This window comes from Megascapheus bottae, chromosome 18 (assembly GCF_031878675.1).
Source record: "Megascapheus bottae isolate mThoBot1 chromosome 18, mThoBot2.hap1, whole genome shotgun sequence".
NCBI classification, from domain to species: domain Eukaryota; kingdom Metazoa; phylum Chordata; class Mammalia; order Rodentia; family Geomyidae; genus Megascapheus; species Megascapheus bottae.
The window spans coordinates 39960142-39974772 of NC_143526.1; the positions used below are offsets into that span (position 1 = coordinate 39960142).

General features: G+C 57.7%; 1 protein-coding gene across 1 annotated transcript in view; it reads right to left on the minus strand.

Annotated features, from left to right (window-relative positions):
• Positions 1 to 14631, minus strand: part of LOC150050579 (phosphatidylinositol 3,4,5-trisphosphate-dependent Rac exchanger 1 protein-like) — a 54250-nt gene that overhangs the window by 20910 nt on the left and 18709 nt on the right. The window contains exons 7-15 of the mRNA XM_090352731.1: positions 14236 to 14397; positions 11470 to 11603; positions 9873 to 9991; positions 9330 to 9479; positions 8566 to 8710; positions 3507 to 3607; positions 2432 to 2535; positions 2275 to 2324; positions 929 to 1004 (exon numbers count right to left, since the gene is read on the minus strand). Coding sequence (XP_090208857.1) covers positions 929 to 1004; positions 2275 to 2324; positions 2432 to 2535; positions 3507 to 3607; positions 8566 to 8710; positions 9330 to 9479; positions 9873 to 9991; positions 11470 to 11603; positions 14236 to 14397 — 1041 coding nt within the window. The remainder of the gene's footprint in view (positions 1 to 928; positions 1005 to 2274; positions 2325 to 2431; positions 2536 to 3506; positions 3608 to 8565; positions 8711 to 9329; positions 9480 to 9872; positions 9992 to 11469; positions 11604 to 14235; positions 14398 to 14631) is intronic.

The window sequence follows — 14631 nt, forward strand, 5'->3', positions numbered from 1 at the left end:
AGCAAGATCCATGCAGAGGCTCCAGATTGAAGCCAGAATGGACCAGCTTGTCCCAGGCTTAAAACGGAAAGCCTCAACATGGGGGATGGGGGGGTGGCCAAATCTACCAACAGGTGACTGGTGACAAAACATGACCTCCACCTGCAACTGTGGCCAGCCCTGGGTGGTGACAAGGCAGGAGTGTATGTAGACTGCTGGGGTCTGAGCGCTGCAATATCGTCCTCGAGGCGGCAGCCTGAGGAGGTGTGGCTCTAAGAGACTGCCAGAGGGAGGCCAACCCCTCCACACAGCCAAAGCCAAGTCCAGCACCGCCCCACCAGCCCCCAGCAAGCGACACCTGGACCCCAGCCTCCAGGACCGTGGGAGACGGTTTCCATTCTCAGTATGAGCAGTGACGTGCAGTCAGGCAAGGGGAGATGTGATTCTGCCTGCAGGACACAGACAAAGGGCGGAGCGCTGGACCAAGCCTTTCCTCACGCCAAACTGAATTCTTCTCAGATAAGACTCACAGCTCTGGGCACGGAGGTGGAAGCTACACAATGCCACGAATGCCATGAACGGTGTTCATAAAGGATGAAGACCTGATATGTATTTTGCCACCATTTTAAAAAATGATGATAGAGGAGCTAGGAGCCAGTGGCTCCCACCTGTAATCCCCCTACTCAGGAGACTGTGCTCTAAGCGTCATGGTCCAAAGCCAGCCAGGGCAGAAAAAAATCCAGGAGACTTACCTCTAACAAACCACCAAAAAGCCAAAGTGGTACAGTGGCTCAAGTGGCAGAGCACTAGCCTTGAGTGAAAGGAAAACAAAACCCACCACCCACATCCAGAGCTCAAGTCCCAGAACTGGCACCAAGGAAAAAAAAAAAATAGGAGGAATTTTTTAAGCCCATGAAAGTCCCACAAGTCGGGGCCAGCACGTGCTCACCTGCGCCAGTAGCCAGTCCACCAGCTTGCTTCCTGGGAGCACAGACTTGTAGGTCTTCAGGTGGTGGTCACGGTCCCTGTGGGTGAGGTGGCAGATGAACAGGAGATGGATGAGGAGCCGCCCTGGGCTCTGGGGTACCATGGAGCAGGAGAAAGAAGTGCCAGCCTGGAGCCCTCCTGACCCACAGTATGGCCGACCTGAGACACTGGGGCTGTGGAACCCAGGGTGGGGACAGTGCAGGCTGCCCACGGTGCCCAGATGACCCACAGCAGGACCTAGCTGTGACAGTGAGAGGGCAAAAGCGCTCTGTCCCTGAATAGAGAGAGATGAGCAATGCATGCAGGCCTCACTCATTGGTTCTTTCCTCTGGGGTTTATGCTGGCGCTTATGTGCCCAAAGGAACCCAGCTAAGCTGAAGAGAGAGGGGGCTCTCTCGGGCTGACATGGGCACAAGCATGAGACCCCAACAGAAAGACATTCATTGGGGGTTCTGGCTCACTCTGAGGGACACTGCAGGGCCAAACCTCGGCCAAGCAGGAGGTCAGGAGCTGAGGAAGGAGCTAAAACCTCGCAGGAATGCGCTGAGGCTGAGGAGCCTGGGGGTCCAGGCACACACACAAGGGCAGTGCCCGCCTGCTGCTTCTTCCTGTCTGACAAAGTATGGCAACAGTAGGAAGGGCTGGCACTGGGGGGAGGGGTCCCCAGGGCTGGGCCTCCAGGTGCTGCAACACAGAACAAGCCCTCCTCAGCCTCTGCAAAGGAGCAAGACCCTGACAACAGGGCGGACAGAGCTGCACCCCTCTGTCCCTCACATGTGACGCTAAGATACGTGGGGAAGAGATCAAAGGGCCGAGGGCAGGATGTGAATGCCAGCGGTCCACAGGGGAGGGGCACAGCCCATCCCTGGCCTCAGGGAGTCACACGCAGGCCAGATGGGGCGCCTTTCACCAGTCACTCCACACGGTTTTCCCAGGGCTCTCCATGTGTGGCCATCAACGAAAAGAAGTCAGCACGTGTGATGACACAGATACTGAACACGGGACTCTGCACGTGCTCTGCTGAGCAGCGAGACCCCAGGGAGAAAGCACAGAGAAGGGAGGGGGGGCACAGCCCCGGCTCACACAGAGGAGGGCCCAAGAGAGGCCTGGCCGTGTGCGCATGCTGAAGGCCCAGCCGTGGTAACTCTCAGCCCGTGTGCTTCCAGACCACAGCCCTTCACGGTCACTTCTGCCCGTTTCTGCTTCCCACCCTCTCACAGGAGGGGCCCTAGAAGACACGGGCGGGGGCCGGCCTCGGCTGCCAGGCATAGCTGTGGCAACACACGAGAAGACACCACGGGGACTTACTTGATCACCGGGGTGTAGAGGCTGTGAAGACGGCAGTAGAGCCTGACGCCCTGGAAGGAGACAGAGGAGTGAGGGAGCAGCGGCGGCAGGCTGGGGGCATGGGCCCCGAATGCAGTGCCCTCCACAAGATCAGAGGTCAGGGGCGAGGGGTCGCTACCTTGGACATGACATCCTCCAGCTCACTGCGGGCCTTGTAGGTGCCGTCATCGTAGCGGAAGCGGTACATCACCTGCTCGTTCTTGAACTGGTGCTTGTCGGACACTGTGAGGGGACGGGGAAAGTGAAGCAGGACTGCCCGGCAGCCCCTCCTCACCCCCTTGCTCCTGTGCAGGACACTGTGCAGGTATCCCAGAGGCGTGAGGTCCATTAGCCAAACCTGTGAGGCCCCACGTCCAAAACACCAAGGAGCCAGCTCCCCACTCTGCACCCTGTCCTGAACCACCGCTGCCCTGCTGTACCCCTGCCTAGCAGGCTCTGCATGGCAGCCAGCGGGCCGTCCTCTCCACGAACCTCTGTAAGTCCTGTGCCCTCTTACCTCAACCCCTAGATGTCCCATGGGCCCAGCACCCTATGACCTTGCCCCTCTGTCAGAGGCCTACCTATGCCCTCTGACCTTGCCCTCTGGGTTCCTCCATGGGTACTGGGCCCTCTGACCTCCCTCCCTCCCATACCCCTGTTCTGGCAGAGGGAAGCAGTCCGTGGGTCTGCTTGCCAGTCCCTGAAGAGCTAATTTGGAGTCCTCCTGGGACCTTGGGGCTGAGCCCCTCCTGCGACTTTGGTGCCCACCTGGCTCCCCCACCACCAGCACCAGCTCTCCTGACACACCACTGTCCTCCCCATGTCTCCCTGCACCTATCACACCCACACAGCCACCTTCTGCACCCCTCTTCCACTGCCCCATTGACAGCCAGCCCCTCCTGTCCTCCCCAACCCTGCGAGAACTCTGCGACCACATAATAGGCACATAATAAATGTCACCACATGAGCAAACCCCAAACAATGGCTTCCCTCCTGTCTCAAAACATCACAGGAAATCCTACTCCTGACCACCAGCTTTCTAAGGGGTCCTGGCTCTGCAGGCACCAGAGAAAGGCTGCTTCTCATCTGCCAGGCATCCACAAGGGAGGGCGGTGGGCATGCTGGGGGACCGGCAGCTGCCTGGAAGCCTGGGGACGCCTGCCAGGGTCTGGCCAGCTCCCTCACCGTACTGCCCCCGCCCCACCCCCACTCACCATGGTGGATAATACCATTCTCCAACAGGGCTTGGCCCAGGTTGACCCCTTCTTCTGTCTTGCTGATTTCACCGATCTCCAGGAGCCAGGCAACAAACTCACTGCCAGAAACAGAAGATGCTGCTGAAAAGCCTTGGGCCGGCCCAGCCCAGCCCCATCCACGCCGAGGAATGGCAGTCAGACCTTCCCACGGGCCAGGAAAGCATCGGCCCCATAGCCTGATGGGCTGCCTGAGGCTTGTCTTCCCTTCCCTCAAGGTGGATGGTGAATGCATATGTCAAGAGACTGGTGGTGGACAGGTGACAGATGAGTCTATATGAATGGCTGGATGAGTGGATGGATGGGGAAGGGAGGGAGGGAAGAAGGGAGGAAGGGCAGATAGAGAGATAGATATGGGTGGGTAGATGATAGATAAGTGGGTGATGGACAGATGGATAATAGCTGGATAAATGGATAGTGGTGGCTGGCTGGTAGGAAGGTGGATGGGTACGTGGGTGGATATACATTGAATGGAAGGTGGATGGACAGATAATGGAGGAAGGAAGCAGGATGAGACGGATGAGCAGGGAGACTGCCAACTGAATGGAAGGATAATGGGCAGAAGGCCAAGTACATGGGTAGACAGATAAACGGGAAGAACGCATGGGAGGGCCCGAGGAACATGGAGAGTCAGGAGAACTAATGGTGGTCAAATCATGTCATTCCCGTGACAAAACATGGTGATGGGCCCCGACTCCCAGAGTGGAATCTGTGCCCACATGAGGAGGCCCTGCCATCTCCACCTGCCTGCGCTCATCTTCCAGCCCTGCCCATCTTCAGTCCTCCCTGCCTCAGGGCGGCACTCACTCACACCAGCAGTCTTCTTCATCCTCGGTGTCTCAGCACCAGTGTCCCCTCATCATCGTGCAGCCCCCGCCCACCCCACCAACCTGCTGCTGGGCTCTGCTGGGCTTCCTCTTCTGGGGATGCCTTGCTTACAGGGCTCCTCCTGTTTACCTCACACCTCCCTGGCAGAATCTCCATGTGGGCAGAGATGGGCAGAGTTATGATTGTCTCCTGGTCTGTGCTGGCCTTTGGAAGTTGTGGGGGGGGGGGGCCTGGAAGAGGGATGGTGGGAACCCCTGACCATGCTGACGGAACCAGTGGGGAAAATGAACAGACCAGGGAACAAAAAGGGATATCCTCAAGTCCACAGAGAAATTTAGGGATGACCGAGGCCTGAGGAAGAAAAGCAGCTTTTCTTTCAGGAATCAGACCCCCTGCCAGACCCCCCAGGACCCAGATCTAATGGGCATTTCTTGAACTCAGTGCAGAACTCAGCCCACTGGAGTCAGTGGGCGGGAGTGCCTAGAGCTGGGCCAGCCACCGCTGTTCACTGAGCTTAATGGCAGCTGGCCAGGGAGTCCCTCTTCTGCTCATCAAAGCCAGCTGTCCCGCCTTTAATTACAGGTAAGTGGGCGGCTGGGCAAAGAGGGATTATTTTTAGCTCTGCAGCGCTAGCAGGGAAGGCCCTGCCTGCATCAGGTAGTGGTGTGCAGAGGCCCTCACGAAGACCAGGCTAGAGGTGGGGGGTGGGGGACGCGTGGCAGAAAGGAAGGGGAAGCCCACGGACTGGGTGGGAAAGGCCCTGGCTATTCCCAGTGCCATCCGCTGAGTACCCAGACTCAGAAGTGGGCAGAGGGCAACACGGACTCCGCGAGAGGACGTATCTCTAAGGAATTGGTGCCTGGCAATGGGGCTTCCCGCCCCATTGGGCACCTCTGGAACCACCAGCAGTCCTGTGGCAGCCAAGGGCACAGGAAGTATCCCATAGCAGCTTGCCACAGGACAACAGCCATGCCGCCACCACCAGGATCCAGCCAAAACTGGGCCTTGCCAACGTAAGGGCCTTGGATGTACTTGGCAGGTACAACTCCTCCATTTTACACTTCCTGTACTAACGGGGATGCCAGGCACAGGCTACCACACCCAGCTACTGGTTGAACTCAAACTCAGGCTGGACCCAACCAAAATACTCCCAAGTAGCCAGGATTCCAGGCGTGAGCTGGCAACAGGTAAGTGGGTAAGACTTTTGCATACGAAACCTTGAGCCAGCGAAACTCATTTCTACCATAGGGTGCCGGGAATCCTCTAAGTGGGCAAAGCAGACCCCGCAGACACGATGCTGAGTCAGCCAGCACTCGCTACGGCTGAGGCAGAACTCAGTACACACTGCAGCCATATCGGGCAGAGGGTTCCAAGACCTCCACCCTGACCCAGGAGCTCGCCTTCCAGCTGTCCTGCCCAGCGGAATGCTGTCCGCCAGCACTGGGGTGCAGGGACAGGCGTCTCAGACCGGGGCTGAGTGAGAAGCAGGGGTAGGAGGTGGTGATCTGCCAGTGGTTAGGGACAGGGGTGTGAAGGGCAGTGTGGCCTCGGCTTCCAGGGTAAAGAGAGTGAAGAGGAGGCGGCGGCCATGCGGGGCTGCGTAGAGGCTTCTAGTGGAGAGATGGGGCTATGGGCATTCACTCTGCTTTGCTTCCTGGCCCACTGGACATTTATACGCCATAAGGGAAGGCCAAGGCTGGGCACAGGACAGTCAGGACGTCTCCTCATACCTTCTACGCACCCAGGCATCGGCCCTCCTTCCTGCATCCATGGAGGGGTGGGGGAGAGTCCAGAGGGTGGGCTGGGAGCTCGAGCTCCTACCTGTGACGCTCCTGCTCTGAGATGCAGCCTGCCTAGCCCACAGCAGCCTGTTTGCCAGGAATGGCTGATGGTCCACTCACAACACCCCACACCACCTGTGTGTGCCAGGCTGAGCACCAGGCTGAGGGGTATCTTCCGGGATTGCCCCTGACAGAGCTCTCCAGTAGTGCTGTCTTTCTGTGCTGGGTGAACTCGAGCCCAGTCCAGTGCCCCCCTCAACCCCCACCACACACAGAGCCACCACAGGGCCTCCCTGGAGTATCTGGTTTAAAATCCAACTTGGGACCCAGGCCCACAGCTGGCCCCACACACGCCCTGGGACCCCATCTTCCAGAACTCTTGGCCAGCTCAGCCTCCTCACTGATCCTCCCTCATTCACAGCTCACTCTGGCCACAGCACATTCGTACCTGCTGTGCCCTTAACCAGAACACTATTCTTCTCGTCTCCCGATGGCTGGCTCCAGCGTGTGGTTCAGCTCTGATATAAAACATCACTTCCACCTGAGAGGAAGTAACATTCCATGCCCCCCTCCAGCTGAGCTTTCCTCTGCCTCATGGTCAACCTTCACTGACCAGCTGCTTTTCCTTCTGTAATTCTCTGTCTGCTGCCTGATTCTTCCACGAGTCGGGGTCTCCCTGCAGACAGAGACCACCTCTGACTGCACGTGGCCAGGGTTCGGCAGACACACCGTCTCCCCAAGGGTGCTGAGGGCCCCTCCCAGGCCCCTCCACCAGTCTTCACAGCAGCACACTTGATCCCACGAGCTTTCGGGCAAATGTGGCATCTATTAGTTTTCTAACAGATACCCTTTCAACACACCTGGCCACAGAACCGCCCCCCACACCCGGGCACAACCTCCGTGGCAGAGGCACGCCAAGCACGTTTCATCTCAGTGGACCCTGACAATCCTGAGATTCCTCTAGCAACCATCTGCTGAGAATCAGAGAAGTTACAGATCTGCCAATGTCACACCGCCAGCAAGTGGGGAAACCATGACCTGAGTCCAAGTCTGACTCAACTCTGCCCTGACAGAGACACTCTTGTATTCACAACTTCCTGTCTGGCTGTGGAGAAGCTACCATAGAGGAATGATGTGGACCGGACCGTGGGGAAAGCAGCAGCCAAGGGAAAATGAATGTGCGGGGCAGAGGCTAAGGACACAGAGCGGAGTGCAGTGGGACAGAACATAGGCTGTAGAGCTGCCAGGGCTGGGATTTGAACCCAGTCATGACCATGTGACTGCAGGGCCTCTGCCCCCTCTGGCTCAGTTTCTTCATCGCTGAGATTAAAGGATGTGTGGAGGCTGGGAGTGGAAGGGAGGACCATCTGTCTCTGCAGCCACGGAAAGGGGAGCTCAGGGAGCCCACGGGAGCTACACCCTGGTGACAGAGGGCACAGGTAGTCAAAGCAGGGCAGCAGGAATGGCAGAGGGAGGAGCATGCTATTAGGATGTCTCTCAGGGAAGTCTGGTCCTTCAGGCCCCGTGGTTACAAAACCAGCTACGATGCTGGCTGAGATCCAAACAGGGAGTAAGAACAATCTCCCCAATCCTTCCTGAGGGGTTGAGGGCTGTAACCACTGCCAGACCACCCCATCCGCTTGCCCCCCACGGGGCAGGAAGCAGGAAGGGGGCACAGGCCACTCCTAGAGCAAAGCCTCCTGTCCTTTCCGTCTAGGATTAGGGATTAGCCAATGGGAGAGTCCAGGGCCCTCCTCCCGCCCAGTCAGGTTACCCAGCAGCAACACTGCTCCAGCTTCACAGGGCCCGAGCCAGGCCCAGAGACAGGGGTAGACACGTGCAGGTGGGGCCAGAAGACTCGTGAAGGCGGGATCAGAGGACAAGCACACTCGTTCAGGTGGGACCAGAGGACGGGGCAGACTCATGCTAGATAAGACCATGCTTCAACACACGCTCTGTGACTGTATGTTCCAGGTCTCAACAGAAAGCAGTATTCAAGCCACGCACTGGTGGCTCACACTGGTCAACCTAGCTGTCAGCGCAGCTGCTCAAGAGCCTGAGATCTGAGGACTGAGGTTCAAGGCAGCCCTGACAGCAAAGTCCATGATACTCTTGTCTCTAACTGATCACCAAGAAGCCAAAAAGTTAAGCTGTAGCTCGAGTGGTGGAACGGTAGTCTTGAGCTCAGTGACAGCCTCCAGGACTAACACAGACAGATAAATGCATGGATGGACAGATATAAAAGATGAGCGGGTCCTGCGGGAGTTGGGGCAAACGCACTGAGAAGATCTGCGTGGAGACCTATCAGCCCTTGAGAAGCTGGCAGAGAGGGAGGCCGCGGCTGGGCTGGGTGCCGCCGTGCTGCGGGTGGGGCCTCGCCAGAGCGGAGGCCGGGCGGACGGTCCACTCACTTGCCGAGGAAGCACTTGGGCACGGTGCTCAGCTTTCTCCGGCGGTCCTTGATGAGGCTCACCTTCTTGCTCATCATGTGGTACAGCTTCTCCCCCTTCTCCGCGATCATGACGTAGGCGTCGCGCTCCATGCCCAGCTTCAGGCCTGTGTGGGGACACGGTCAGCACCCGAGAGGACACGGGACGCTGGGGGGACCAGGGCAGCGGGGATCCCCACAGCCAGCCCTGCCCTCGCCATGGCACTGTCCTGGACCCCTGCCACAGGCCCTCAAACCACCAACCTGCACGGAGGCAGCACCCAGCAGACACCAGACCCTGGCCTACTCTGTGCCCGTGATTCTCCGTGGACCTCAGCGGGCCCCAATGGTAAGGGAAGAGGTGGTGGTGGTGGTGGTGATCGTTATCACAGAAAATGCCTCCACAGCACCCACTGTAATCCCCGTGTTCTTCTCCAAAACCTGGATGACGGGCACCCTCATCCACCCCCACTGCGCCGATAAGGAAACCGAGATGCTACTAGGCTGGTAGAGCCGGGCTCCGAGCCTGGGACACTCGGGTCCAGTCATGGAGAAGGCGTGCATTCTCGAGAGCCTGTGGGCCAACGCCCGGCCAGTGCCCTGTGAGGGCCGAGCTCCACCGCCTGCCTCCTCTCGGGTACCACCAAGTGCCAGCGGAGTCCCTGGCTCCCTGCCCCCATTTCCCACAGCTGGGGTCCCTCCCAGGCCCAGCCAGAAGCAGCCGCCAGCACGGCCCCGGCCACTCACTCTCACGCTGCTCCCGCTCCCGGATGATGGCGTCCAGCCACTTCTGCTTCTCCTCCGCTGTCTTGGCCATGCAGACAAACCACTTGTTCTTGGCAGTGTTGTGGATCTTCCAACCGTTGGTGACAGTGTAGCCATGGCTGTGGTAATCGGCTGGTAGGGACAGGAGGCAAAGGTGACTCAGGGCGGGCACTCTACCACTCTAGCCACACCTCCAGTCCAGTTCTTTTCTAGTTATTTTGGAAATGGAATCCCAGAGCCTCCCCTGCCCAAGATGGCTTCAAGCAGTATCCTCAGATCTCAGCCACAACTACAAATACATTTAAGCAGCAAGAAAATGATTATCACACGCTTCAGACACAATCCCTTTGAGGGAAAGAAAGCAGCTTAGCGTCTGTGAAGAATGGACGTTTCGTCCCTCAGCTTGAGGGCTGGGCCTGGCGTTCCCTTCCTACCCTCATCAACCACCGAGAAGAATGAACACCGCAAAGGCAGTGCTGGGTCCGGCCGGCCAGCTGGGCTGGGCAGGAAGCGAGCTGGACCCACCTGTTCCGTCTTCCACGTTCTCCACCTCCATGACTTCTGTGTTGATTCGACCCCTGAAGATGTATAGGGAGCCGTTGATGGATTTGGTCCTTTTGGTGGACTTCTTACTCCCGGTGACCCTGAAAGCCAGAGGGAAGTCAGAATTCTGGCAGGGGGCAGCAATGCCGAGAAGCTGGTGCCCCCTCCACCCAGCAAAGGGGAGAAGAGCTGGTGAGAGGCCAGGGTGGATACTCTGTATGTGGAGGGGGGGGAAGCAATCACGCTGCAGCCATGGAGGTGGGAAGAATGGCCATCTGTGCGGTTCTTACACACACACACACACACACACACACACACACACACACACACACACACGCTTTTTATGTAGAAGTCTACACGGAAAATGCCTAAAAATGTGTTCACTCCAAAAGTTAAGTGGTCTGCCTACAACTGAGTCAACATTTTTCAGCCCAGGACACTCCGGCCCCTGTCCCACAGAGCGTAGACCCCATCTTCACGTTCTTCCCACATTCATTATGTTTTTCTTTTTTGGCAGTCTTGGGGATTGAACTGGGAGCCTCTCATTTGCCTGGCAATCTCTCTGCGTTGTGCATTCTTGCCCGGGCCAGCCTCGCGCCTCTCTAGACCTCTGCCTCCCCAGTAGCTGGGCTTCCACACCAGCTCACTGGCTGAGGTCCTGCTCGGTTCTGGCAGGCTGCCTCCCCGAGCAGTTGTGTTCACAGGCATGCGCCACCATGCTCAGACCTCTGCTTTGCTCTTTCTGAACTTGGAGCAATTGGGGTCACAGCAGGACTACACGCCTCTGGCTTCCTGGCTCAGCCCCCTGGCTGTGAGTCGTGCACGTGGCAGCGCCAGGTTCTTCCTGCCACTTGGGCTCCTCAAAGTGTTTGCACATGCGTGGAACCTGGGCCGGGATGCCTGAGCCATGAGCAGCGCACAGCTCAGCCTCCGGAGGCACTGCCTGGTTTTCAGCAGTGAGGCCAGCAGTGAAGGAACTTCCTAGTGTGTCCACGCCCTCCAGTACTGAGACCCTTTCTCCCCCCCACAGCAGAGCAGGGTAGAGTAACCCATCACACACTGAATCTGTCTTCCTGAAGAGAGATGAGGCTGAGAACCCCTGGTGTCCACTAACCTTCATTGTCGCCTTCTAATGCCCTGGCCTACTGCTAGCTGACTGTCTTCGTCGCCTCCTCCTCTACAGCGTGGTAGATATTTCTTAACAGGGCCACACAGCGAACACTTCCTGTTTGCAGGCCTCGTGGCATCAGTCACCAATTCTCAAATTTGTTCTCTGTCCCCAAAGCAGCCATACTCCATGGGAAGGAAAGGGGACCCAGTGTGGCTACACCCCACGAAACCATTTATGTACAAAACTGGGGAGAGGGGGGAACACGACTCATCACCCTGCCAGGACTCAGGCAATCACACACTAAACCGTGATTCTCTCCTGGTTTCTGTGTGACTTTCCGCTCTCCTCATGGTGTCTTTTGATAAGAAGCTGTTCCTCACTTTAATGTGTCCTCCTGACACTACTGTCCTATGTACATTCTTCCCTGACCCCAGGGTCGGGATGCAGAGCCCAGCCCCGCCCTGTCACCTGGATTTCCGCTTGCAGTAGACGAGGAGGTTGTCGAAAAGGAAGAAGGCGCGCTCCTGGATGTTGCCTGCGGAGATTTTCAGCAAGGTGCCCTGCAGGAGCAGCTGGGTGCAGATGTCTGTGAGGTTGGAGCCCTGGACAGCAAGGAGGGGCAGTGGGCAACCAACCCCAGGATAGTGCAGGAACCCATCCTTGCCTCCCCACCTCACCGCAAACCTTAATAGGCCTCAGGCCTGCCCCTCCGGGCCCTGCTGCGGTGAGAGTGGATGACAACCTGGGTGCCCCCACGTCTAGGGCTGGTCGGCACCATCCCGGGCCACAGGCCCCATCCCAGAGCACAAGGAACTCTCATGGCCCATGGCAGGTCCCCCTGCCGCCTGCTGGGCGCCTGCTGGGCTGTTTGGAGTGTTTCTATTCTCCACTGGATCCCCCTTGTATTGTTTAACATCTTAACGTTTTTGTGTTTTGTTTTTTTTTAACATCTTCCACCTCCCGAGGGACAAGACCTGAGTGTCCTCAAAAGTGCAGACACCCTGGTCAGGCCATCACCAGGGTGGACAGAGCTTTCCCCTGCCTTCCTCTCCCAGTCCAAACCTGTTCCTCAGGGCATCTCAGAGAGCCAGGAGGGGCACACGCGGCACAGTGCCTCCCAGCTCTGGCCGGGACTACCTGCCATACGGGAAGCGGGCAAGCCCACTCCCCCGAGCCTGAAACCCAGATGCCAGGGGCAGGCTGAGCACTGAGAGATCAGTGAGGCAGGGGCGGCCTCCCAGGGGCACAGCCGGCACCAAGAGACTGACGCATCGACAGGTGATGAGACCTCAACGTCGTAAATGGACACAAAGCCCCAGGGTCTACCCGCAGCACCAGGGAAAATAAAATCAAAGCGCAAGCGCTGGTCCAAATGTTCCATGCAAACTCAGGGCACCCTGGGAAGCTATCTCGCCTCACAGAGAGTAACTGAGACATGAACACTCCCCCTCCTTCCCCTCCCCCCTCCCCAGGCTGCTGTGGAGACAGCCTAGATGTGTTTCTACCCAATCGAAATCATTCATCCAGAGCAGAGGCACCCAAGGGGGGCCCATGTCCCATGGGGATCCAGACACCCGGGGACAGAGAAGCAAACAGGTCCATCACCAAGTCCCTGGGTCTCGCCTCAGTCTCCCGCTCTGCCTTGTGAACTCCCAAACTACCACCTCCCAAGTGCTGGATGACAGGTGTGTCACCACTGAGCTGCTGGAGGCCATACCACAAGCCTGATGGCCCCTGGAGTGAGCACGGCCACAGAGGCTGCCCTGCAGAGGAGGTGAGGTACAGCACGGCCCCCTCCCCCTGCAACCAAGCCTCAACCTCCCAGGCAGTGCATGCGGAATCTCCAAGCCCAGGAAAAGAACTCTAAATCCCAAACCCAGCCAGAAAAATCCCCAGTGCCTCTGGCAGCCCATCCAGCCGGCAGTGTCTGGTTGGAGCCTTTCATCTCCGGCTCCAGCGGCTTACTCTGAGATTGACCTTTGACTTTTGTTTTTTTCTTTTTTTCCCTTTTCCTCCTATAGGCTCTGAAAAGGTGTCTAATAGTCTAGGGAGGGAAAAGGAGGAAGCTCAAGCAACTACATACAACAAGGGCTGGAGGTGGGGCCCCAGCGGTAGAGTGCCCGTCTGGGGAGTGGGGGGCAGAGTGCAAACCCCAGTATATCCTCTCACAAAGGAAATCCATCCCGTGACCATCCTGAGGAAGTGGCACTACACCGTGCACTGAGCAGCTACTGTGTTAGATGAGCGCACTGGGGCTTGGATATGAAAATGTATCCCCAGGAAATACGGGTCTGAGCAGCATCCTCTCCTGCTGTGGACGCTTCCCTGCTGTCCCTGACCTGTGTGGGAAGCTAGAAAGCCAAGAGCTGCAGGACTGGTAGCTCACACCTGCCCACGTGGCAGTCTGAGCACAAGAGGCCTGCGGGCTTCAGACCAATCCCGAGCAAACACGTCCACGAGACTCCATCTCAACAGAAGAAGCTACAGGGGGAAGCCAGGCATGGCGGGAAGGTCATGAGTCTCTTATCTTCCCTTCAACACCAAAGAGCAACAAAGTGGAGCTGTGGATCAAGTAGCAGAGTGCTAGCCTTGAACAAAAAAGCTCATGGCAGCGCTAAGGCCATGAGTTCAAGTCTAGGACTGGCAAAGAAAAAAAAAAAAAGACAGGAATGTGGCTCAGTGGTGGAGTGCTTGCCTAGCATGCATGAAGCTCTGGGTTCAATTCCTCAGTACCACATACACAGAAAAAAGCCAGAAGTGGAGCTGTGGCTCAAGTGGCAGAGCTCTAGCCTTGAGCAAAAGAACCTCAGAGACAGTGCCTAGACTCTGAGTTCAAGCCTCAGGACTGGAAAGAGAGAGAGAGGGAGAGAGGGAGGGAAGGAGGGAAGGAGGGGGGGAGGGGGAGAGGGAGAGGGAGAGAGACAGACAGACAAAGTGTGGTCCAGGTAGGCACATGGCAGGAATCAAACTCCTATTTCAAAACAACCAATGTACAAAGGGCTGGCGGTATCTGGAGTGAAGTACTCGCCTAGCATGCACAATGACCTGAGTTCAAATCTTAGTGCAGATTTGTTGTTGCTGCTAAGTTCTAAAGCTGCACACCTGGCAGGCAGGGCAGCGGGCGGAGCTGGGGGACGTGGGGCCCAGAAGTCCCAGTTTTTCCAGAGAAAACTCACAACCTAGTGGAGAAGACACCAGAGCAGTGTGGCCCGATCCCCGCCCTGCCAGGCGCACCTCCCAGCCCTCCATGTGGGACTGCAGCTGCTCCAGGGCTTCCAGCTTCTCCATCTGCCTCTTGGTCTCGTTGATGTTGGTGCACACGGTCTTCATGGCCTGCAGGGCGCTCTGCACCGCGGGGTGGTCCGGGTGCTTGCCGGGGGTCCTCTTGGCCAGCTCCTGCGCAGAGATGGGCGCGGGAAACACAACTCAGCCCCAGTGGAGGAGGTGATGCACAGGCCTGGGCCCGCCATACTCTCGCTCTCGGGCAAGGCCACCTGGGCAGTGACAGAGCAGACCATGGCTCTCCTGGCCTCACTTTGGCAGTGTGGTGATCTAGCAGAGGAGGGGTAAAATGAAGACGCCCAGGAGGCAACAGTTGGAGGGAGGACGGCTATGAAGAAGAGCCAGAAT